Source organism: Alnus glutinosa, chromosome 12 (genome assembly GCF_958979055.1).
Source record: "Alnus glutinosa chromosome 12, dhAlnGlut1.1, whole genome shotgun sequence".
NCBI classification, from domain to species: domain Eukaryota; kingdom Viridiplantae; phylum Streptophyta; class Magnoliopsida; order Fagales; family Betulaceae; genus Alnus; species Alnus glutinosa.
Genome location: NC_084897.1, coordinates 1,781,775 through 1,808,372, shown reverse-complemented (window position 1 = coordinate 1,808,372; position 26,598 = coordinate 1,781,775). Strand labels below are relative to the sequence as shown.

Sequence of the window (26,598 nt, the reverse complement as noted above, 5' to 3'; positions counted from 1 at the left end):
AGAGCGGGAGTGTTTAGGTTTTGAATTTTTGAAATTAGAATTGAATTTTTATTCTGTTTGCAAATTTCAAAATTTGACTTTTTAAAAAAATTGAACAAAATATAATTTATTTAGAAAAAATTGAATAAAATATAATTTATTCTTGAAAAATTAAATTAAATATAATTTATTTTAAAAAAAAAAATAATCAATATCATATTTTGTTTCCAAAAGTCATTTACCAAACACTAATCGTCCCTCTCTATCATTTCTCGCGAAAACTCTGGAGTACATAGTCAAAATCCTTCCCCCTCAGAGTAACCCATTTCTCACCCAAAATTTCTCTCTACCGTGCGTCGGCCATCTTCACCATCGTCCACCGCCGACAACCACCTCCACCACCTTCCGTCAGCCCCCACCAAAATTTCCCCATCGCCAGCTCCACCTCAGCTGAAGACCAAAAAACAATACGAAGATAGAAAACCAAAACACAAAGAAGAAAACGTTTTATACAGAGAGTCTCATCTTCCCAGTTCCTAAAGTCCTATGAAGTATAAAACCCTTTTGTTGGCACACAGGGTCCGCGACAAATTTCACCCCCGGTTGTGATCACCGTCGAGATAGTTGAAGAGCTTGGAGCGCAAATTTGGTAAGAGTTCATTTCCCAGTATCTCAATCTCAAGGATTTTTTTCTCTGTCATCTGTTTATTGATTTTTTTCTGTCCCGTTTCAATTGGTTCTATGGATCTAGTCCGTTTCTATTTGTTAAAAAGATTCGATTTTGTGGAAATTTTGAGAGGTGGTTTTTTCTTTTTGTTTATAAATCTGATATGGGGTATTGGGTGTTGTTTAATTAATTTGAAATACTAACGGGCAGGCTTTGTCACTGCCTCAGTGGCTTGTGGACTCTTCAAACGACATCGTTTCGATTTAAAGTCGTTTCAATCAATAAAACCTAGCACCAGGAAAAGACACTTTCATTCTAAATCCGCCGACTTCCACAGGCTCTTCAGTCCCACGCTGATTAACGGTAAAGTCCTCTCTCATCTTCGTCGTTTGGCTGCCGAGAAAGTACATCAATTCATTTTTTAAAGTTTTTTTTTTTTTTTTTTCTCTCTGCTTTTCCTAAGATTTCTCTGGAACCAAACAGGGCCTTATCCTCTTAAGAAAATTTCGGTTGGTGAATTTTATGGTTTTGTGAGAGGAAGAGTTATGGGCAGCCAACTGGGGTTCTCTGATTTTCTTTTTCTTCGTCTTCTGTTAGATGAATAATATATTTTCTTTGGTAGATGTAGTGTGTGATTTTTGGTGTTACAATTTTAATAATTTGTACAAATTGTGTGAATTTCCCATTTGTGTGGAAGATATGGGGGGCCTGATGACCTCTTACTTTGGAATGGCTCAGTGCGGTGGGTTTTCACTGGTTATTTTTGGAGTAGTTGAAAGTTTGGAATTTGAAGATGAAAATGTTTTTAACTTCGTATGTAGGGTTCGCGATTCGTTTTGGGTTTGGGTCGAGGGCCCGGGCATAAGTGTAAGATTATATAGGTCAACTCTAACTTGACCCTTCAACCCTAAGCTACTTATCAAAAAAAAACTTGGCCCTTCAACCCTAAGCCGTTAATTTTGTGTGAGGTTCCTGTCGGGTTCGCAATTTATGTTAAAAATTGTCAGTCTTAAATGTCGTGTGTCGGGTTTGGGTTGTGTCGAGGTATGGGTATAAGACTATATAGGTTAACTCCAAACGTCTCATTTAATTAAACGGGTCAAATCTCAACTCAATCTTAACCCGCTAATTTCGTGTTAAATTTGTGTTGGGTTCGTGAATAGTGTAAAAACTGATCGGCTCTATTCCTATGCGTGCTATGGCCACTTTGGCAAGTAATTATGGTAACAACTACTGGGAACTTCTGAGTATGATATTTAGGATAGTTCTCAGTAATAATGCTCATAGCCCTTTTGAAGTGCCTGCTATTTTGCCACAAAACTATTGCACCCTTTTGTGACCACAAAGTTTTCCGAAATCTACTGAGGAAGAACTTCTTGTCCCTAAGACTTTGATATCCCTATTTGAACCCATCAAGATGTATTAGACCCTTCAAAGATAAAATTAGGGTGGATAATGATAACTAATTTGGGTCAATTTATTTCATATGTTATCGATAATATTAGTAAATGATTGTTTGTGAGTTTTAAGTTACCAAAAAGAAAAAACAAAAAGTTCAATAGTTATACTGATTAAGATTGCAGTGTCTTGAAGGTTATCATGGGTTCTCATGATCCCAAACCACTGGTTAAAGCGGCACTTCGCCTCGGGTCGGAAAATTACTCTGTCAACACCAACAAGGGTACTCTTTCCGAGCAATTGGTTTCAATGAAAGAGGAAAGCATGAGCATATTGAAGGACTTCATTACCAAAAATAATATTCCTAATGATGTCCCTGACGAAGTCATCGAAAGCTCTTCAGAAGACGATACTGAAGCCCCTGAGAAGACTCATGTGAAATCGAAGAAGACGAAATTAACCTAAAGTATTTCTCCTCCCCCCCCACCCCCATAAACCCCAAATTCCGTATGGGAAGCTTTATTAATGTGCTAGAACTGTCTTGAGCAAAATCCTGTAATACCAAGTATGTTATATGTCATGCTAGATGAAGTGCTTATGTTCTTTCCCATTTGATTTCTCTAGTTCTTGAGACTGTATGTTACAGTTGCTTTGGTCAAACATATTTCCTATGTAAATTGAATCTTCTGAAGCCTGGGAAGGTTTGTTTTAGTGATATGTAAGTCCTACTGTCTTCATATAGGTGGTTCGCTTGCTACTTTGGACTTTGGGAAACAATATACTCCTTCCTGTATGCAGGATGGTCTGATCTCTTTACCCCGCAGCCAAAAGGGCAAGCTAAAACTAACATAGAAATTAAAAATGAAAAGAAGGCTTGAATTGAAGACAACCTATGCCATGCCATTACTCGATGTACTCTGGATTCTCTTGCTTGCATTAGACTTTAGAGCATTTTCATCCTGCTATTTTGGCTAGCCGGAATGCTACGATGGGAGCAAAAAGAAGTTCAACAATCTGGAAAAATATTTGGTGAGTTGTTGTAGTGTTTACCAAATTTAATGAAGACCGTCCACTTTCACTATTCTCTTTTCTCTCAATAAAGAGTAAAGAAATCTTTGAAAAATAATATTTAAATTGAATAGTGAAAGTGGATAGTTAAAATAGAGGATATGATGTTAGTAACTTAAAAAAGTAAGTAGATAAAATAAAAAAATAAAAAATAAAAATGTAATTTTTTAGCTGAAATGGAAAATAAATTTGTTGAGCCAGATGTCAAACTGTCGTTTTCTTTGACCGCTTCCACCGGAGGGAAAAACCACGTTAGAATAATGGAGACAACTTGAAACCGAATTGGGGCCAAACTGCTCATAACAAAAGCAAATGTATAAGACTGTAAATCTGAAAGTTACAAGCGAGTCCAAAAACTCAAAATCTCATAGTTGTTTCCCTTTTTGCTGATAAATAGTTGAGGGAAGGATATGATCTAAAAGCCTTGATCAAGGTTAATTTGAGAAGGCTTCTTGGCAGGAGAGTAGAATTCTTGCACAATCATGACTGTTCAATCAGAGCATGAGCAGTATCCGATCCATGCTGCTTAATAAGCAGAAATGGATGAAATAACTGTGTTTATATTAATAGGTAAGATGAGAATATATGCTGCATAACCTTTGATGAAGCCTTCATGGATGATAGTTTTCTTAGCTGCGGCTGGGAACAAATACAAATTGTACTTTCCTCAGAAGCCATCCTGACGAATAAGAAAGATCTTTTTACAAGGAATTGAATAGAAAGTTCTTCCCGTGGATGTGCATGTAGGAAATTAGAAAAGGGAAGGATACATCATATTGATATTATTGGCATGAAACAATCAAATTACAGGAGAGCAACAAAAGCTGGTAGAATTTGTGTAGAACATCCAAATGCATCTAAAAAGTTAATTCTTAATTAACACTATAAGCTATACTATCCAACCAAAATTTTAAGCAAATTACAGAACAGAACAAAAAGAATAAGGCTTAACTTGACAAGAAAGCAGGGCTCACAAAATTGGGTATTTGTAAAAGTGGGACCAAAAAAAATTAGAAAAAGCATGATTCCTAGAATCAAGAAAAATGTATGCCAGCCTTGTTGAACAAAGAGAGCAGGTACAAGAATTCCTGTAATGTGAGCTTGGATGACCTCTTATCTTCAAAATCTCCCTCCTTCAACACAGTCAAAACCTTATTTTTGAACTCAGATGGTTCCCCTGCTGCATCACCATCTTCCACATCCATTTCATCATCCGCTCCATCGTCATCCATCTCCATGGTTTCATCCTCATTAGAATCCCCTAGGCTCGAGAAGTCTATTTCAGCATCCTTACTTTCCAATGAACCTTGTGAAAGATTTAGCGCCTGCAAGGTCTGGTAATTCTTCTCTAGCAAGGAGATGACAGACTTCTGCCTAAAAATCGAACCAAGGGTTTTGTTCTTCCTATTAAAACAAATTCTCAGAAATCCATCCCACTCCTTTTGCTTCACTTCAATACGCGGCTTCCGAGGCTCAATTCTGACAACAGAGGAATCAACCTTAGGCGGAGGCCGGAAATTGTTTCTTCCAACTTTAATGAGGTGAAAGACTCGAGCCAGGAGTTGGGTGTTCACAGTAAGACGACAGTATAGCTTGTCACCGGGCTGAGCAACCAGTCTCATAGCGAATTCCCTCTGGAACATTATGACCGCGCATCTAAATGCGGGTTGGTGATTCAATAACTTGAACGTGAGAGGAGAGGAGATTTGATAAGGTATGTTTGCCACACAAATATCAAAATATGGAAGTTCAGTCCTGAGCACATCTCCTTGTATAACCTGTTAACACCGAGCTATTTCCAATTAACTCCAATTCTCAGTATGAACAAACCAATCGAATTTTGATAACAATTATGTGAAAGGGGGCGCTTCATAACACCTAATTCATGTAAAATATGAAAAACATCATATAGTCAAAATATAATGTAAAAATATCAAAGAAATTTTTTTGCAGAAATTGACCGAGCTATATATTTATACTAGCCTTAGTTTGTCTTTTCTTCCGGTTTCTCAGCTACCAAACATAACATACGCACATAAAAAGAATCACAAGCTCAATGGTAATTTTAAAAGCCACCAGATTATTGGAGGAACACAGAAGGGACACGAGAGAGTCTTCTAGCATTACTAAAAAAGAAAACCCAATTCAGAGAAAAATGTTCTTTTTTTCTTTTTCTTTTTTTTCTAGGCAGAAAACAGGGACCTTGCACGCCAAAAAGAAGCAATATTTACCGGGAAAAAAACCCTTAATTCGAATTAGGCGAAACAAAAACCCTCAAGCATGAAAGTAATCGAAATTAATTATATAACATAGCGATAGCGATCTTTTTCAACTTCAAAAAAAAGCAAGTCAATAAAATTGAACTTCAAAGCAAAATACAACAAAGACCAGAGTAATTGCTTAGAAAACCAAACAAAATTTTAATTTTTCCCATTTCAACCAACAATTATAATACTTTCTGTCGCCTTCTCGGGAACCAACAGAAAAAAGCCTTAACCTAACCTTGAGGCGACTGGAGAAAGGGGTGCCCTGGAATCGCCGCTGCAGCTCGAGCACCATGCGAGGGTCGACTTCGACGGCAACGACCATCTTTCCGGCCTCGAGAAGCTTCTTGGTGAGGTTTCCGGTACCGGGTCCGATCTCGAGCACCACGTCAGTGCTCTTGATCCCGGCTTTCTGGACGATGGACTCGACGAGCAATGGGTTCTTGAGGATGTGCTGCCCTTTCGACTTGTGGAACGATATCCCTCCCTGGTAAGGCGCGCGTGCTCCCGCGCCACCGCCTTTTGCCTTCTCCTTCTTCATTTTACCTCCGGCCATTATTGCTTGCTTTGGCTGTAGCCCTAGCTCTAGTGCTCTCAGTGTGTTTGTGAAAAAGAGAGGCAACGGGGCTTGGAATTAGGGTTTTAGGGTGAAGGTTTGCGCTTTGTTATTAGGGCACACGTTTAAGCAACGTCGGTATGGGCCGAGTTGGGCCTCTACTCAGGGCTTCATTTGCACATCTAGATTTTTTAATATGGTAAAAAATAAATGTGAATTTTTAACAACGCAAAAGATAGTGGCTTAACGCATGGTAAATTAATTTTTACATTATTTGAATTAAATTTCACTGCTTCAGTATATAATTAAATGATATATCGAATTAAAAGAAGTTAAATAAATAACAAATTCAAACCATTTGATTAAACTATAATTACAAAGATTTTAAAAACCCCATAGCATAATTATTTTAAGAAAGCATCATTCGTTATATATGTTGTTATATAGTAGATTTGTTGTCATGCCATATTAAATTTTTAAATGACATGAAATTACGTATAATATACACCGTTAGATACAATAAAAACAAATTTTGAACCATCTAAATTGATTACTTATCAATTTTGTTGATGAATTGTCCATCTTAATCAATGTGACATTTTGTTACTGAGTCCGATAGGTTCCTCTCAATTGCAGGTGATATACTTCCAAAGGCACTAGATCGAAGATTATAGTTTCCAAAATAACATGAACTGAAATTTTGAAAAAACTTTCGTGCTTTCAGCAAATAGCACAGTAGGAGGAGCTACTACACCTAGTTTTTTTTTTTTTTTTCAAGCACAAATAGCCTAGCCCGGATAACAATTGAGATATGATATGTTTACAACTTTTATACAACTTTAACTATTTTTTTTTAAAAAAAAAATCAACCATTAAATATCTAAGAAAATATATCCAATGGTAGTTTGAAAAAAAGTTGTTGAAATTATATAAAAATTATATCAAGAGTTGTACAACAATCATTTCTCTCTAATTTGATTTGTTCTCAATAGAAATGATCGTCTGATCATCTTACACATCCATTATAGCAAGTCTTTGGGTGTTTCTGTTTGAGTAGCATAACTTATTTGATGTTCTATATCTCCATGAATGTAGGAACTCTGAGACAAATGCAGCTATACGGTTTGAAAAGTCAAAAATAAATGAGATTTTGGAGGCCTACTAAACATTGCTCCATTTTCCTCTTCATAAATGATGTACATATGTACAGGAATAATAAATGAGACAACAATATCCTTACTTTTTCTTTTGTACCCCAGGCATCTCCTTTCTTTAAAACCATAAGGATTGATTTCCCAAAATTGGATTAATGGGTTACAACATAAAAAACAAAGAAAACAGAGAAAAAAAAAAAAAAAAAAAGTTCGTTTCTGAACTTCCTACAACCTGGACAATTTCCTTGTATACCGATCTGACAGGCGTCTCATCTTACCCAGCTCAGGATGTGAGAAGTACAACTCGGCATTTGATATCATCACCCCGATGTCGTGTTTCACGGATTCCAAGCTCCGATAGTATTCATTCCTTAACCTCGAGCAAATCAGTTCGGGGTACAATGGAACAGGAAACCTGCACCAATTCGATAAAGCTAAGGATCAAAAATTGTTTGACTCCCATCTGTCCTCTCCCAACAATGAAGTCATAAGGCATAGTCCATCCTTATGCTCTCAAGAGGCAATACATAAGCGGTGAAAGGGATTGGCAGGTAAGAACATATTCAAAACAAAGAATAGGGATAATTTGATGTCTAGCAATTTCCTACCTGTTAGAGAATTCTGACTTCCAAGCAGCACGGTTCAGTTTTGAAATTCCGTAGTAGTCCTGCAAGATTCACAGTAGAGCTTTGAGACTAACAGTATCATACATAGTTGTCTCCCTTTTACTCATTTAAGCTTTTATATGTGGGATTTCTACCAAATCAAACACAAAGAGGGATAAGAAAGTGTAAAGATAGAATCACCTTATCTCCATTCACTGGCCGCTCCAATTTAGCGAAAAAAGACAGGAGCTTATCTCTGCTCTCATCATCAATGTGGGGGCGCTCCCATGAAATGTCAGGATCATGCAGTTCCCAAGGACAGTGTAGATGGTTATCAGGATCACCCGTATAACAAACAGCATATCTTTCCCATGGACTGTCAGGAAACTCTTGAGATTTGGGCTTCAAAGAACGAATTCGACCTTCCCACCATTTACCTCCTTCCCCATTTGGATTTCTCCACCAAACTAGGCATTTATCCCTATGGGTCCAATTTCTCCCAATAGCAGCATCATACCGTGTTTTCTCAACAACAAAATCAGGGAAATCAATCAGTTCAGGCAAAGTCAATTTGAATGCTTTACCAAAGCCAATGGAAGAAGGATCTACAAATCTAAGTTTGATTTTACAGCAGCTATCCCCAGAACCTGGTAGTGTGGCATAATCGAGTCCTTCAACCTTGCAAATTTCCACCGCACTTAAGTTTCTATTGATTGATCTCCAAGGACCTACTTCCAAAAAGCCACTCGATTCTATAAACTCTTCATGGCCCTGACAATCAAACAAACCAAAATTTAACTGTAAACAGAAATTCCAGAAAGCTGAACTCAAAACCAAATTATAAAGGATAATTCTCAATTAATTAAGAAAAATCAGGCATTACCTGTCTCAAATATACAACTTCATCACCTAGCTGAGGGATATAACGATAGCCCTCCTCATGCTCAGACAACATCAGCCATGATAATTTTCTCACGGAATAATTTGATTTCCTCAGAGTGGAAGAACTTGGTTCATTATCAATATACCCACTACGCCGATTTCTTGTAGACCTTGATCCTTGAAGAAGCTGATCGGACAATTCCATGGAGGATTTTTCTGCATTTCTAGATATCCCCACTAATGCATGGCCCTTTCGCACCTTAAAGCTACGATTCACAGAATTTGGCTCCCGGGAAGTTGCCTTCATCTTGATGGATCTTGTTCTGCGTATTGCATCACTAGATGCTTCAGGGACATCAGTTTCCAAATCATGATGGTCATCATTAACAGCTGAAGTATTTTCTTCCATGTCACTATCACAACCTTCTGAATCAGTTTTAGCCTTATACAACATTTCACCTGTATAAGCAGCATCAGACATCCTCCTGTCAGAATATGAATGCTGTAACCTCAAAGAACTTGATCTACCAGTATCTTCATCCCCTTCTGGTACTTTCAGAACTCGACTGGGCTCCATGCGCTTTAAATCACCTCTAGCACTTGACTGGTCTTCCACAGAAGTAACAGATTCAAGTTTAGGACTTGACGTGTCAATCACAATCCTTTTCTTCGTCTTAATTATTAACTTTGTTGACTTGAGGGGAGCATTCTCTTTCAGTTCATTTGAGTGGTTTGTGTCAACAACATTTATTTCTAGTAAGTTGTCTCTGCATTTATCAGATGCAGGTGAATCTTTGTAATCCATATTGAAATTTCCATTGGATGGGGCTGCAGGAGCATCGGCTATTGGATGGTGGTCAACCAGGAGTGATGCCTCAAATGATGATGAAGATTTGAGAGCATCATCAGGATGAGCAAGCTCTTTATTTCTCACACCATACAGATCTTGTAATGCGTCAGTTCCAAACTGTTCCTCATCCCTGCAAGAAAATATAACTCCATGATTTTCAATTAATCAATTAGCAGAAAACTTTCCAGATATGCTTTGAGGTTTAACATACCCATTCACATCATTTTTGCTTTCCTTTAGGACATCAAAACTTGCATCGAGTTCAGTGGATGCATCTCTTGGCATGACATCTCCTGATCTTGAACACTTGGATGTACGTCCATTGATCTCTCCCCACCTATTCTTATTCTCCTCATCACCTGCAGATGGCTCTAAGAGATCCTCAGTCATTCCGCATTGCACTCTATCCATGCAATCATATCTGTTGTAGGTTTGGGAAAGCGCCACATCAGTTATATCAGTGAAGGATGACACTGGATCCATGGAGCTTTTATTAGTCCTGTCTTCTTGAGGGGTTTCTTGAGGTCTAGATGATGGATTAACTGGACCAGCCTGATTGTCACATTTGAAGCTTGTGTCTTCTGGAGAGACATGCTTCTTAGAATCACGAAGTGAAAACTTTAGGACCAATCTTCGCTTGTTTCCAACAACTAAATTAGATTCAGAAAGTGCTGGAGGCTTCGCTACTCCAGTAAACTCCTCTAAAGATGAATGTTCCTCTTTAGCACATTGTCGTTGCATATTCTGCAAGTTTGCGTAAGACTTGTTGCTTTGGATGTTTGAATCTTGGAGCACTGACTGACTATCTGATGAATCATCTTCTGAGTCATTTTCGTCTCCATCTGAAGATGTTCCAGTGATTCGAGAAAACATATTTAGAGCATTGCGTGCTGCGGCTCGCTGGGGTCTCAGAGTCTTAGCTTTAGAAGACTTCCTCTTTGAAACTTTCCGACTGCTTCTTAATTTCTTCATTCTGTTACTCCCGGATATAGTGCCATCACACTCAGCCAAATTCCTTTTCTTGACTCGCCTCCCAGAAGAAGTCATTAACTCAACCTGAAAAACAGTAATAGTCAGTCCATGTAGGCACAAGAAAAAACCAGTAAAGGCGAAGACCCCACTTACTTCAGCAATGTGTTTTCTTCTTCTCGACCTGCGAAGGCTATCTGTATGACTGCGCTCAACCTCAGTGTCTTCTGTGCTGCACTCTGTATCACCAGAAGAGCTGGCATTTATACTTACCTGGTCACCTTCACTAGAATTTTCTTCAGGGACGTTGTACTCTGAATCAGTATCATCACTTATGACTTCATTTTCTGGTTCCCAGTACATGGCATCTATAAACTCCGGTGTTGGCTCAATCATTCTTTCCAAATCTGCCAAGGGGACCATCTGAATATCCTGGCCCGGACCAAAATCTAGACCAACAGTATATTTTATTGATGAAGGCTGCCACTCAATGCCCAATGCACCGAGTCTACGTTTCTGATACATACTCTGGTAGGGTTCCGGATATGGCATCATACCTGGTATTTTCCATCAATCTATGATATGAGAAGATGTATTCCCCAGAAAGATATGTTAAGCATAGTACATATATTGAATCCATAAACATACTTGAATCACAAAGAGGATCTTGAATGTTCCTGCGATATGGAGGAAGCTGTGACTCCTGCATCAGATGTAATTTACTTCAGATCATCACTCACAATACAAAATAAGCCATTAGAGATCTTTGACACTTTGCACTATTGCTCATGCACAAGGCTAATGCTTCAAAATCCAATATTTCTGAAATTTAATTACAGTGCTGTAAATCTGTACAAACATGAAAAAAAATATATATGGAGAGGGAAACTGCTTGAAATAAAAATAGGATTCCCAACTACCAAAATTCGACTACTTCTAACCTTGCACATGATGAAGGTAAGGTATGCATGGAATTTTATCAATTCAATGTCTTGTTGTGTATGGAAATGAAAATAAATTCACCACATGAATTAATTAGTTACTAACCTGATCAAGAACATTTCCCATAGAATCCCGGATAAGGGGACGATAGTCCCCAAGGAAGAACTGTTGAAGAAATTAGAGAAACAATTGTCATCACGCAATTACCTACTGCCAACTTGCATCACAAAAGAGACAGGAGAGGGGCTATGTAAATGAATTTTTCTGGTACCTGATCCAATTTGGCATCTTTCTGGGACTCGCCTTGACCTGTGTTTAGCAAATATATTTGGCCAACATCGTCCGAAAGTACAATTGATGTCCCATCCCTATGCAGTAAAAGAAAAATATGACTCATTACAAAGAACTGGCATGACTACACACTGGGAAGAAATATAGAATCATCACTCTAAATTTAGTAAAAAAATTTAATAGCAAAATGCACATAACAAGAATCTTAGACTCACTGATTTGAAAATTCATGAAAATAATTAATGCATAGTAGCGCTGGAAAACGTCAAACTACGTAGCAGAAACAGCTTTAAAAAATTATTCAGAAAGAAAACAACAGCCTGGATGCTGAAGCTCAAAATCCAGCAAGCATATGATTCAGACTGATGACAAACGAGTCAAATAGTACAAATAGTGCAAAATTTTCAATTCAACCAATACAGTAAAGCCAAAATTAAATACTAGTATGTTCTACAGCTCACTTACGGGGAAAACTTCCCGTCAACTAATTTAAAACGTCCAATATCATATGTCCATATAGGTGTGCCCTCCCAAATCTGGAAACATGATATACCAAGGAACTCAACAAACAATAAGAACTTTGAGAAAAAACATATCAGCATCTAGAATTTAAAATCAGAAACTTACATCCCATACTATAGTTCGCCCATCATACCCAGCACTCATAGCTATCCGGGGATTGAAAGGATGAACATCCAAAACATAAGACTACCAAGAATCCAACAATTAAACAGTAAGCCAAGAAATCAAAAAGAATAATAACTCAAATTCAGATGATAAACTATTAGATGGAACAGATAGGACTTAATATCAGGAAACCTGGACAACTAGTCATTAACCAAAAGAACAGAAAAAATTTGATCATTTTATAAAAATTTAGATCAATCAAGGAAAACCAGATAAGAGAGGATGTAAACTTTGAGCATAAAGTTAGATGACACTTACCAAAAAAAAAAAAAGAAGAAGTTAGATGAGAAAACTTAAATAACAGAATTCATAATGGAAAGGAATGTTTTCATAAGAATGGAAGGGAATGTTGCCTGGAGGTGTATAAATTTGATAAAAAAAAAAATATGCGTTATTAAGCTAAGGAAGGGGGGAAATCTTGACAAGGATAAGTTCCTCATAGGCTTAGAAGGATAGAATATTGGTTTATTTAAGAGAGGCACAAAAAGAGTAGTGTGTACTTAATTGATACCATGTTTATCAAAATCTATCCATCATAGATTATGTTCAAGTATTAATTAAATAATTAAATTCATAATTTCTTATTAGTTTAAGCTTTTAAAATAATTGATGATTAAACTTAATATCCGAGTAGTGATCTTGAATTTAAACATTGATTCCGTACTTTACCTTTACTTTCAATTAAACATTCCACGCGTTGAGTTAAATAATCCACGTGTTGGGTTTCAATTATTGAAGGGGAGTTCGAGTCCACACGTGAGGAGTGTTAATTAAATAAATAATTCACCATTTCCTAATAGTTTAAGGGTTCGGAAAAATTGGTAATTTAACTGGTTCAAAAAAATGTAAACACCACTTACAGATGCGCTATGACCTGTCAAAGAATGTACCAAGCTACCATCAACAGCATTCCAAACACATATTCTGCAATCTGCATATATAAGTACCCAAAGAATAAAAGACAAGTCAGAACCAAATACAAAAATTGATAGGATGCAACATCAGATTCTGTTACTTAATAAAAGCTGTGTATATTGTTGATAGATATCCATTAAAAGGGCAAGACGGGCAAATGTACCTCATAGAACTAAGCAAGATGAATAAGTGGAGATCCTACCCACACACCCCGCCCCAGCCAACAAGAGGGAAAAAAAGAATGAATGGCTGAGAACCTATCAAGATAAAGAAGATGAAATGAAATGACTAGAAGGCCAACTCCAATTTATGGTACAAAGTACTAAGGTGCTTATTTTAAGATGAAAAAGAAAAAGAAAAAAGAAAAAAGTGTAAAGTTCAAGAAATGGTTGAATTGCATCTTTGCACTAAAAGATGCAAGAGGTAGAAGCAATTGAAGAGAAGACAATTGAAAAGGTAAACAACGGTTCAGTTGTGTGCAAGGGAGACCAATGAATGCACTAAAGGGGTGATTTTGTTCAAATGAAGCTGCAATAAGGATAACAAAGAAGCCAAAAGAACAAAGGTTGACAAAACAAGTAAAAGACATCACGGCATGTGATTTAACAGGTGATGTTGCCCCAGATAAAGCAAAACAGCAGATGGCTTCCCCTGTAATTATCCTTAAGTAATTGGGATTTACGGCTTTATTGAGTTAAGATGCAGGAAAGCTACAAGCAACAGAATCCTATCTTGATATAACTTTCTCCAATAACATGCAACAGAATCCTAACTTCATATAAATTTTCTCCCATAAGTACTCATTCAAATATTTTAAGAACTTTACCCATGATAGCTGCGAGCACAAACCGATTATCCAAACTCCATACAATCATATTAACACCACGGGGGGTTGGAAGAAATCTCTGACGTGGTCCTCCTCGAGGAGGTTGAGGAGGCAATGGAGGAGGTGGAACTTTTAGATGATATGCCCGTGTCCAACGTCCAACTTTTCCCTAAATGGTGAGAGATAGAAGAAACCAGAAATCAAATTGAATTAAACCATATTAATCTTCATAAAAAAAGAAAGTGAAAAATAACCCTGGAAGAAAAACTTTCCTAAGGAAATTGAACATGGTCTCCACCAAAACTTTGGAAACTCTAAAATTAACTCGTATAGAAGAGCTCACATGGGATCTACGTGATCTTGGAACCCAAATAATTGCACTGCCGTCACGAGAACAGGTAACTATGTTGTCGTGACAAAACCTGGAAAATATTACAGTTTGAGGAATAGGTGATAACTATATCTAACAACAAGAGCATCGTAGGGTGTGTTAGAAAAACTCATCACAATAACTATTAATGAAAACATCAGATTAGTTAAATTTTGAAAGGAAAATAGAATTTAGGGGAAATGCCGGGGTGCTTAAATTTTGAAAGGAAAACAAAATTAAACGATGAAGAAAGCATATTGGCAGACCAGGAATTTTTAAACTTTGGAATATGCTCCTCCTTCCAAGAGTCAGACATTGAAGATTTTGAGGCCACAGCACAGCCACTGCATATGGAAGTAGCAAAGATGATATAAAATATCGTAAAGTTAAATTACTTACTATCCAGGTAAGTCACTAATTGGAGCTGACTTACCTGAATTGTACATAATTGACATCGTTCTCATGGCCAGACAACACATCCATCTCATGTATTGGCTGATCTGAGTCATCTGGGTTAGATTTAAAAGCACTCCAAACCTGCAAGTAACTGATTCTTGATGCACATATCCAACAAGATTTATAACAATGGTAACCAATACAAGCAAGCTAAGGGAATGTTTGTTAATGATTTTGAAAAGTGTTTTTTGTGTTTCGACTTGAAAATGTTTTTGATGTGATATAAAGTTGAGAAGCGTTTTTGGTGGGGTCCACATTTGAGAAAATGTTTTGTGTGGGATCCACTTAAAAAATTGTTTGGTAAACTTTTTGGAAGGTGTTTTGTATTTTCAAAGAAACAAGCATATTTTGAGAAAACACAAACAGGCATGGACTTGACTTCTTACTTAAAAAAAATTAAAACTTAGAGAGAGAGAGAGAGAGAGAGAGAGAGGCCATGCGGCCACCCTCAACAGAAGAAAGGGGTGGCCGCACTCCGTTGAGGGTGGCATGGCAGTGGCCATTCAGCCACCTCTCTTTTTCTTTTAAATCTTTTTGTAAATAATAATTCAGCCTATACACCTGAAAAATTAAGCACCTGTTTTCTCAAAATTCCTATAAAAAGGTGTGAAAAGTTTTCTAAAAAAGTGTATTGAATTTTGTTTTTGAAAAGTGTTTTGTGTTTTGAAAGTGAATTGTTTGTTAAATGTTCTGAGAAAAGTGTGCTTTTGATTTTGAAAAGAGAATTGTTTCCTCCTGTAGCTCTGGCTTTTCTTTGTATTTTGGGTTTGCTTTCTTGTATTTGGGGTATTGTTGTTCGGGTTTTGGGGGTATTGTTTGGGGGTTTTCTTGGGTTTGGGGGGTTTTCTTCTTTGAGGGTTTTTTTTTTGTATGAGGGGGGGTTACTTTGTATCTTGGGTTTTATTGTATCATGGGGGGTTCTTTTGTATCTTGGGTGTTTGATAGGGGGTTTCTTTTGAATCTTGGTTTTTATTGTTTTATGGGGGATTACTTTGTATCTTGGGTGTTGGATGGGGGGTTCTATTGGGTTTTATTTTATTATGGAGGTTACTTTGTATCTTGGGTGTTTGTTGGAGGGTTTCTATTGTATCTTGGGTTTCATGTGGGTTTTGGGTGTTGTGGGTATGTAGTTTCTTATGGTTTTTCATGTGGGCTAGCTGAGTTGCTCCTGTGTACTTAGGGGTGCCTTACACTTTTTTAATGAAATTTTCTTACTTATCAAAAAAAAAAAAAAAAAAAAGAGAAAAGACTTTCTAAAACCGTTACCAAACAAAGCCTAAGTTTTGGAAGATGAATTATATGAACTTAATTGAAGGGTATATGTTAGAACAAACCCTTGCAAAAGTGTCGGAGCTACCAGTAACAAAAACGGTTCCATTGGCATTGTAAGCACAACAAATTATTTGGTGGCTTTGTGGACCATTACTTGAGGAGGGTCCATTACTTGATGGACCAATGCTCTTCCCTGCAGTAAATTTCACAGCTCCAAGGTAAGTTCACATCACCTGAAAGTTAACCAATGAGACAACAATGTAGAAGCAATCATCTGACCGTTTAAGACATCTGAAGGCTTTGGGATGTATATTCGTGGCTTGCACTGGGAATACCTAGCATCCCAGATTCGACAAGTTCCATCATCCGACGACCTACATATGTTATAAGCAGCAGATGTAATAACAAAAGAAAAGAATTCCAGTAAATCATTATGGTGCCCAAAAGCTTGCTATGATTCAGGAGGTTCGTAGAATGAATAAAATACATGAAAATATGGAAACAGAATTGCATTCGGTTTCTAAATTAAAAATTAATCACAGCAGATCAACTGCACAACGAAAGGGAACCAACAAGGAGTGTAAATCTGAAGATGGGACTCACGATAAAAGCTGGTATACAGCATTTGGCCTCGGACTAAAAACAATAGCAGTAACAGCTCCAGTATGACCCCTCAAAACTGAAATCGGCATTCCATCTGGCAAACGCCACTAAGATAGACCAGACAGAACTAATCAGATTGTCAAGATATTCCAAAGAAGCATATGAAAATGTTAGGTCGGATATACTTACAACTCGTATGACAAAGTCATTTGAAGCAGATGCCACCAAAGCATTGTTTGAACTTACAGCCAAGTCAGTAATGTCACCCTTTAATTCATATAATGAGTGAAGTATATCAAAAACACATACGAAATACTAAAAGAGCAGGATATAATATCAAATTATAAGGTCCACTTATTATTACAACTCACTTCATGTCCACGGCAGCTGGCCAAGGAAAATGCTGTTTCCATTGACCAAATCTTGACAAGACGATCATCAGAACCAGTGATAACATATCTTCCTGACCTATCAAATATGGCTACAAGATAGAAGCAAAATTGTTAAAAATAACTCTCACCAGTTAACTTTGTTCTAAAGTTGGCAATATGACCATACAAATCGCAGATTCATATCACAGAAAATGTCCTGATGGACAATAGATATGCTAGAATACGCACACATATTATTACAAGTTTATGGGGACTATTGAACAAATAGTAGCAAGGTAGCAAGAAAATGCATATGTCAAGTAAATCAATCCCAGCAAAATTTCCAAGAAATGATATAAGTGCCATTTGTGAAAACATTCAAAAATTCAAAATAAAAATGCAATTATTAACATGAAAAACAGAAATTCTAAAATCATGAAAATGTTTGGAATAGTCTACATCATCAGTGTCCCAGTTACTGTATCCTTTTTCCAGAGTTTGTTTCTGCTGACTTATGTTGTAACATGATCTCATAGAATGGGAACCATACCACAATAAACAGCATTACGATGTCCCCTTAGCTTCATCTTGTTTTGCATCTTTTGAACCATAGTCAACGGTTTAGCTATTGCATAACATGCAGAGCGAATAGATGGAGCACGATGATGCTTGGTGAAACCTCCTCCGATTTCCCTTAAACTTAGCCCACGAACCTGATCAGCCTGCATGTGAGGCCAACGCAGGTAAGCTTGCAAAGGCTTAACTTGCTTGTTTTCCATATTCCTATCACCTGCAAAAGAAGGGGAAAGTTCAGAAATGAGAAAATAGATAATGGAATATTTCGTATACAGATAAGGTAATATATCAAATATTGAGTACAAAAATAGTGGAAAGAAGAGCCAAGTTCTACAATTCACTAAAAGGGATTAATAAGACATAAAATAATTTTACAAGACCAATAACTCTTACTTCCGTAGTTTCTTTCCAAACAAGTTCAACCACCTTGCAATAAATTGTCCTATGCCACATTTACTTCTTTTTGGATACCTTAATTTCCTTTTCTTTTCTTGTTCACAAGTTATAAAAACCTAATAGCTTCTATATTGATTTCAATATGTGAACCGCACAAAACATATTTAGAGCAAAAATTGACTAACTGCCCAATTGCCTATTGGATGAATCCTAGATGTCAATTATTATCCATCAATAGTAGACTCGATCAGCATCTTTAATTCCAGCCAATCACAACAAATATTGGATGGTTTAGACCTAATACAAAGCAGAAAAAAGCTTCCCAAATGAAATTGAAACTGAGAGTTCCACCCATGTGAATTTGGCTAATGTTACACCTTAATATATATCATGAATATAAAAGTTAAAAACCAGAAACAACTCAAAATATTCAAGGTTGGGCTGAACGTACTACTCATTGCATTAATTAATGCCAATTGAAATACAAGTCCCAAAGAAAAAGCAAACGAATGGGGTGACAAGGTGAACAAAGATGCAGGAAGAAGAGTCAGTTAAGGACTGATTTTTCCATTAAAATATTTAGACCTATTATTGGTTCTTTCTACAATTTTTTTTTCCACAAAAAAAAAAAAAAAAAGGAGGAAAGACTTGTTCATGCTTTTCCCACAAAAAATATGTAGGTGGCAGTGAAACGTAAAAGGGGGAAACACCCAGCTATGCTTGCATTGGTCAACAAAATAATTATCTAAAGCTCTTAGAGTATTCCTAGTAGCCTCATCAAATTTTACTCACCAAAATAACTAAAAATCACTTTTCTCTATTCTGGTGAACCACTTTTTTTAAATTTTTCCAGCAGCCTCACCATTTTAACTATTCACTATCACTATTCCATTTAAACAATATTTTTTCAGATTTCTATATTCTTTTTCTATTTAATCTTTTTATACAACAAGCTACCATACACCTTCATCTTTTTTTTTTTTTTTGAATTCCATACACCTTCATCTTGAGATTAGATAATTTCTAAAAAATTCACAGAAGTTTTCATTTGCTTCTCAACCAAAGTCAAGAAAGAAAAAAAGAAAAGATAAATGAAAGAACCACAACGTTTATGTCAGGAACAAAGAAACCTTCATGTCCATGAAATAAGAGCATCATCGAGTGTGAGAGATGGGAGATGGGAGAAAAAACGAAAAAAAAAAAAAAAAAAGAAAAAAAAAAGTGTGCTGATCGTGTGAGAGAGAAAGGAGAAGCAAAATTGGTGAGGGAGTTGGTGAGTATTTTTACTACCAAAACTTTTTGGTTAAAGCGGTGAGGCTGCTGGGAGTGGTTTTTTAGTGTTTTCATCAAATTAGCTCACTAAAATAGCTAAAAAGTTATTGGCGAGGCTACTAGGAATGCTCTTATCCAGGAGCAAAGTGCAGATACAGGCTTGAAATAAGCACTAGATTTCAATAATAGGCATGAAGAGGCCAAGATTTAAAGAGATTAACAGCTTCTACGAAGATAATGGTGCAAACAAGATAAACTCCAAATATGTTCCTTCACATGCATGCTCTAGCAGTGTGTCTCTTAGATTTATATTACTTGAATTCAATTGGGTAAGGAAAGTATCTTCAAAGAAGCAAAGGGTGGAGACAGGCTTGGAGCTGCTATCTAACATGTTGAAGAAATTTGCTGTCAGTGTGGAATCCACTTTCAGCTCATTATTTCAGAACTACTTTTTTTTTTGGATAAGAGAACTACTTAAAATATACTAGGAGTATTTTGAAACAAGCAGTGGAAGTTTTCGTGCATTAATTTAAACGATCATAGCAGTCTTCTTTATTTCTGGAAACATGGATACAATAAAAGCATGCCATCAGAATTCGGAATTTATAATGGAGCTTCAACACAGGATTTTGAAATTCAATCCATTTTGGAAAACAGTTCATTATGTCAATCAAAAGAGGAAACTTTGCTGTGGTGAGTTGCCAAATAATGGTGTCAGCCTCCAGATGATCATCAAGAAAAATTCTTTCGCAATAACATAGTTGTTTACTGAGAACCATATGCATCCTAAATTTTCATGCTAAAAGCCATTGTGTCAAAGGTATACAAAATTCTTCATTTAAATAGGGTAAACTATATAAATATATAATCAATAAGAGTAATTTATATCACATACAATCCAGAAGCGAAAAGGGACCAGATCCCAGCAATGTAGGAACATCAGCTGCATTTGGAGGGTTTCGTCCAACCTTCCCATGCAAAGGAGGGGCTGCCCTCATAATCAGTTGCTTCAGAAGCTTTACCAAGTGATCCTTCTCAATGTGAGGATACCTGGGGGTTATACAAATGGCAAATATGTTAAACTGTATACAGTATATACGGAAGTAATATAAAATAAGTACCATGAAAAAATTTCAAAAGTACAGAAATAATTTTGTGCAAGTCAAAGAAACCTCCAGAACAATAAAGCCAGCTAGCCCTGAGATAGAGCATCTAGGTGGTTGCATCTAAGAAATGGGATCAAATCCCCAGTCATGAGGCTTAAGGAGGTTTATGATAACAGAAATGAGAAAACACGGACCTCCCTTCAATTTTGGCATTAACCATATCCATGTGCCCTCTTTTGATATCCGTTCACTTACCAATTCTTACAAGTTTGACTATTTAAGAATCCATTTGTCCATGTTATTAATTAATTAGGTCAATGACTATGTACAAGGCAAATCAAATGCTAGAGGAAAAATATATTACAAGAAGAAAAAAAAAATACTCATTTAGATATTTTCAAAGCTATACAGGAAGTAAAAGGAAATATGCGATGTTAAGAACCATAGGGCCGGGCAGTGTGATTTAGGGAAAAGAAAAAAGTAAAGACTCAGAAAGAACAAAAGAGATTTTCCATGGTATGCCCATTATTCAATAGACTTCCATTGCGTAATACTAGCTTCTAAGTGAGCAGCATTCATAATAAAATTTAGTATCAGGCTATGATAAATGAAAAGTACAGATATGACTAGCATTAGGACATATAGAACTCAATGGAAACAGAGACATATGCTATGATCTGGAATTATTAAAAATTGAAAAGTAAAATAACAAAAATAATCACAAAGTTTCTTACCCTTTTAATTAGAGTCCGTTTGGCCCTGCGATTTTGCAAGCCAAAAGTGTGTTTTTTTAAACAAAATCGCGAAAAATGTCTTGTTTGGGAGTGCGCTTTAAAAATATGGCGGTTTGTAAACATGAAAAAATCTACATTTTCAAATCGCAGGCACGGGGTGTGTTTTTAAAAACGCATAATTTTAAAGGTCACGTCGCAATTTTACTAAACACTTAACTGCGTTTCTAAAAATTGTATTTTCAAATCGCCATTTTTTAAAATTGCACGTTTTGAAACCACAAACCCAAACGAACCCTTAATTTTTTTATAGGCTAAATTTAGAATTTGACTGTGGTGGAACAATATAACAAGCGTATATACCTCTCCACCAGATTATTGTAGCTCAATGGAAAAGATATGCCATCATCACTGTCATCCCCACTGTGCGCACCACTTCTTGAAAACCGAGCATGATATCTTCTAGGTAGAAGACGATGTTCCAAAAGTTCATTGCAGAGTTGCCCAAAAGTCTTCTGGCATGGCCCAGAGGACAGGAAAAGCATAATTAAAAAGTAAACTTCTCTATGATCTATATCAACTTCAGTCTCAGCAACATGACCAGTTGCTCCTTTTTCAGATTGAACCTTCTCATGCACCTTATTTGAAAAATTCAAAGGTGCCATAATAGGAGAAGGTGCACAAGCAGGAGATTTGCACTTCCAATTATCCATATTATGAACACAACCTGAAACATCACAAAAGTGCTGATTCAAGACCACTTATCACTTTCAATGGATCTTGGTGATATGTGCAGACAAAACAAAAAGGGCCTGGAAAATGCCAAATATAATCCTCAAGAAGACATATGAGAGAGAGAGAGAGAGAACGGTAAGAACCCATAAAAAATAAGGGGAAAAAAACCAACCACAGTAGATATATTCAAATGATATTTTAACTTGAAAAATAGTAGATTTCTTAAATAATATCAGCAAAAAAGCCGTCAGAAAATAAATAAGGAAATCATTATCATTAATAAGACAAGTGATATTTCAAAGATAATGTCAACAAACTTAAGTACCCAAAAAGGAAAACATGACGTGCTAGACAGGGCAACTCTCCTAAATTTGTACACAGGAAACCATATGTATCAAGATTACATCTATACATCCATTAGAAAATAAAGATTTTTCCATTTTTGATTGGTAAGTTACACATGCATCTAGTGGGTCTTGAACCCACGACCTCACCCTCCATCCCATTATTATGGGAGGAAATAGTGTCATCTGAGCTAGAACTCATTGGCATTAGAAAACCAAGATATTAGTATTAAATTTGCAGGGATCCCATTATTAAAAAGGCATTATATCTAATATCTTTTACACACTACCAGAGTTGTACACCTGTTGTCAAACAATATACTGCATGGTGGAGTTGACACAACAGAAGTGGGTAAGAGTGGTGTACATATCATACCAGAATCACAAATGAATTTGAGACCATTTCAAAATCTTCTAGGATCAAAATAAATATCTATATCACTGATTGGGCAAGATATGAAGCCAAATACAACTACAATGTATAACTTAGAATAGAATATTTGGTTCCAGTCTTCCAGATCTCAAATCCATGGCCATAAGCATAGTACATTGACACCAAAAGCCAGAAATATAACTAAAGAAGCTTTTGATTCTTTTTCATATCTTCATCATCTAGGACATATTTGGGTCAAGGCTTCTCAAACAGAAAATGCCTGCCCAAGGGCAGGGGTTGATTCATTAAATTTCAAGGTCCATAATAGTTTTCCTAATGTAAGGAATATCTATAACTATGACCTATAGCCTTTCTAGATGTAAATGGAGTATTTAAACAATAGTGGAAAGTTATAAAGTATATTATAGCTTCTCTATTTATTGCATTTGACACGTCAATTACCAAATCGGATCATTTCAGTTGTCCAAGGCTGTAAAAGCATAATCTGACAGACAAAGGGGATAAGAGTGTCATCAAGCTGAGCTGAGCTGAGCACAGGGCTGTTCAAAGTTGGCTTGTTGGCTGAACGTTCAAAACCCAAAGGATTGACCTTAATCAGCATGTATGCAAGCCATGAATAAACATTGACCTCATGCTTCGACAAAAAAAAAAAAAAAAAAAAAAAGGAAAAGAGATCAATGAAGTAGAAAGCCTGCCAAGAATATAAGTAGAAGAAGAAAAACCATATGCAAATAAGACACTCTTTCCTTGCTTTCCATTAGATGACATAGATTAGGCATTACCTTTTTTTCTTGAAATTTCCTAAGAGTGTTAGACACGAGATCAGAAAACATGAACCTCAACCATTAGTAAAAGTAATCATGCTAAACCCCAATAGTTCTCAAGCTTGATTACTGAAACTAATGGATAAGCTCGAACAACAACGCTACATATATATTCACGTTTTCTTGTTTTGGTGGGTAGTTGCACTCCAGCTAAAGATAGAGGCATATGGCCAAAAGTAACTATATAGCTGACCAATTTTGGCATGAAAGGTGTCATATCAGCAGTCACTAAAAAAACTTAGACTATTAGAGAATGTTGTTAACGTTTTTATTTGTGTTTCAACAATCTCCTCACTTCGGCCCCTTGAGGGGGCAATCCATGCAAGAACATGTGGCCTCCCATATGTAGACTATGCATATCATTTTTGGGGCAAGTGTCAAAATTTTTATCTCTAACATCATGTTAAATACCTGATTACTGAAAAAGTGCTGGCAGTTAGTGGCTAGTCCAATAATGGGTTCCTATATAAAGCTTTGAAATTTAAAGCAAACCTTTTATTATTTGTTAACCGCTAACTTTTTCATTTACTACCACTAGACAAAGTGACGATGAGGAGCCCTATGACATAACTATGTTTCTATAAACATAAGACTAAAATGCTATTAACACTTTTCTAGTAGCACAACCAACAATAAATGCACCAATTTTGTCAGCACATGACAAGCAATTCTTATCGCCTTCGGAAATTATTATTATTAATATTATTTTATAAGTAATTGAATTTTATTAAAATGCAAAAGGGAGCAACTCAAGTATACAAGAAGTATACACAAAAAAAAAACATATATATATATAACCAAAAAAAAAAAAGATCAAGAAAATCATAAAAAATAGAAATATGAAAACAATTTTATTGAAAAAGTGTAATTATATGCTGCCATCCAGTGGTAAAGGGTTTTGAAAAAAAGGCCTTTAATTCCACCACCTTCCTCTCACAATCTTCAAAACTTTGATCATTTATTTCTCTCAACATACACCACATTAAGCAAGACAAAATCATCTTCTACACTGTTACATTTCGACAAATACTAAACTGTCCTCTCCAACAAGCGAAGAGATGCATAACTCGTCGAAGCATGACCTACTCTACCCTAAAAAGACCGAAAATAAAGTTTCATAAGGCACTAGCTATCTATCTCGCAATAGAGTAAAAGATGATCAACAGCTTTCCCACTCTTCTTGCACATGTAACACCAATCTACCACAATTATATGCATCTTCCTTAAGTTATTCATAGTGAGGATTTTCCCTAAAGCGGCCCCAACCCAAAAAAAAAAAAAAAAGCCACTGCCAATGGTTATTCGGCGAAATACTCCTCTAATGGAAAGGAGTAGTTTAAAAGGAATTCATTATATGGGTTTAATTACCACATAGCGAAATTCTACAAAATTTTAAAGGAATTCATTTTCCCTTCTTTTTCTTTATTCGGGCAAAGCTAAGTTATAAACAGTAGAAATAGTGCACCCAATTACAAAGACAAACAGAGAAATGAAACCCAAAAATTAATTGTGTCTCCGAGGTGTTACTTGTGTATAAATCAAGAAAGTAACTTAAAGCATCAACAATACAAACTGAAATCTCTAAACACAATCTTCTTCAACTATAAATACAACTAACTAACCAGCAGATAAAAACAAAGAAAACAGAAACAGGAAAAAAAAAAAACAAAAAAAAAAGAATTGAAGAACCTGTGGATTGCTTCAACGAAGTGAAAGAGATGCACGGTTGGCCACAACGGTAAAGTCAGCCGAGCCCATAAATGCAGTTCCTAACACACAAACATCAATCCCAATGCAATTTATCGGTAATTACATTCCATATATCTACATTCTGAATAAAAAAGCAAAAGATCTAAATCGCTGAAATAATAACGGATTAAAATAAAAAAAGCTTTCGATTCGTATCCGAACAAGGCCTTGTTACCTTAAACAGAGGAGGAGGCTTGTCTCAAAGAGCTCATTTTTTTTGTTCCCCTGTTTTGGGTTTTAGGGGAAGAGAGAGAGAGTGGTTGAAATGGAGAGGGATTAAAAGTTAAAACTAATTTTCTTCTATAAGATATTAATTGAGAGAAACTTTATTCGATTAATGGGGTTAAAATGATTGAAATAATTAAGAAGTGAAGTGTGGAATTAGGGCGCTCTAGGATTTACTGATCCGAGCGCCCGACACGAAATGACAGTTACACCCCGTGTCCTGTCAAGCATAGTTGTCAAAATATGATTTGGATGGCCGAGGGCTACCTTTGTCATTTTATTTTGATGCGTTACACCCACTTGTGTTTTTCTTTACTTCGTGAACTAATTTTTGCCAGACTACACGTAATTATGCATGACCCGCTACTATGATTCTGTGCCCTTTTGGGACAGGAGGTGGTGAAACCAAAAGCCACTTTAATCGTGTCCCCCCCTTTATTGTTAAATTCCTAAATCTCAAACCTCGAATAAACATAAGGAGAAAGTTTTTCCTCAAATTCTTTTAATTCCATCTATTTAACATCATCTTTTTTTTTTTTTTTTTTTTTAGAGCATATGATTTCCACGTAAAATCACATGAATTTTAAAAGCATGAAATGTCAAATTTAATAAATTATATTTAAAAAAACATGTCACTAGAAATAATGTATAAACTTCTATGACAATAGAAATCAAATAATTATAAGCATCATATTATATCATATATAAAAACTGAGTTCTTTCTTAAAATGATATAGAATGACGACACGTGACATGAACCCATACCTTTTTGTGACTAAACCGGTCATGTAAGTAGTGAATCGGTCTATTTAATATATGTTAATACACTTACTTAAAAAAATCAAATATAAAATCAAGAGTTATATATGTTATATAGAAACTCATATATAGGAAAACAAAAACCCCCATATATAGTTATATACGTTACAATAAATACACGTCTCTCTTTCTTTCTCTCCATTAACGTCTTAAAATATAGAAGCGTTTCAAATTTTATATATATATAAAAATTGAGTTCTTCCTAACAATTTCATGCATTTCGCGGGTTATGAGCTAGTATTAATAATACGCAAATTTAACTTGTTGAACAAAATATAAACAAACACACGTATGCTTTTGTG

At 36.0% G+C, this 26,598-nt stretch overlaps 2 protein-coding genes and 1 long non-coding RNA gene across 5 annotated transcripts; 1 reads left to right on the top strand and 2 right to left on the bottom strand.

Annotated features, from left to right (window-relative positions):
- Positions 1-238: 238 nt before the first annotated feature.
- Positions 239-2,759, top strand: LOC133852738 (uncharacterized). The gene is made up of 3 exons (XR_009895969.1): positions 239-628; positions 875-1,009; positions 2,230-2,759. It is a non-coding gene; the product is annotated as an uncharacterized LOC133852738 (long non-coding RNA).
- A 1,097-nt stretch (positions 2,760-3,856) lies between these two features.
- On the bottom strand, positions 3,857-6,025 carry LOC133852496 (ribosomal RNA small subunit methyltransferase). The gene is made up of 2 exons (XM_062289263.1): positions 5,615-6,025; positions 3,857-4,890 (listed from the first exon to the last, which is right to left on the bottom strand). Exons 1-2 carry the CDS (start codon positions 5,930-5,932, stop codon positions 4,147-4,149), a joined length of 1,062 nt encoding a protein of 353 aa, XP_062145247.1. The 5' UTR covers positions 5,933-6,025; the 3' UTR covers positions 3,857-4,146.
- Positions 6,026-7,091: 1,066 nt separating this feature from the next.
- LOC133851186 (uncharacterized) lies at positions 7,092-25,553 on the bottom strand. 3 transcript variants are annotated; one of them, XM_062287516.1, is made up of 27 exons: positions 25,428-25,553; positions 25,193-25,272; positions 23,121-23,240; positions 21,570-21,933; positions 20,265-20,419; positions 17,676-17,915; positions 17,126-17,235; positions 16,944-17,021; positions 16,755-16,861; positions 16,431-16,525; positions 16,214-16,344; positions 14,857-14,960; positions 14,690-14,767; positions 14,397-14,475; positions 14,054-14,222; positions 13,173-13,243; positions 12,253-12,333; positions 12,091-12,161; positions 11,606-11,702; positions 11,440-11,499; positions 11,041-11,095; positions 10,549-10,949; positions 9,635-10,479; positions 8,575-9,553; positions 7,893-8,462; positions 7,695-7,753; positions 7,092-7,501 (listed from the first exon to the last, which is right to left on the bottom strand). In XM_062287516.1, exons 3-27 carry the CDS (start codon positions 23,158-23,160, stop codon positions 7,312-7,314), a joined length of 5,229 nt encoding a protein of 1,742 aa, XP_062143500.1. In that variant the 5' UTR covers positions 23,161-23,240; positions 25,193-25,272; positions 25,428-25,553; the 3' UTR covers positions 7,092-7,311. The 3 variants fall into 3 exon arrangements, with proteins under 3 accessions (XP_062143500.1, XP_062143501.1, XP_062143499.1); XM_062287517.1 differs by lacking the exon at positions 23,121-23,240; XM_062287515.1 differs by lacking the exons at positions 25,193-25,272; positions 25,428-25,553 and having other exon boundaries at positions 23,121-23,246.
- Between the last annotated feature and the right edge of the window lie 1,045 nt (positions 25,554-26,598).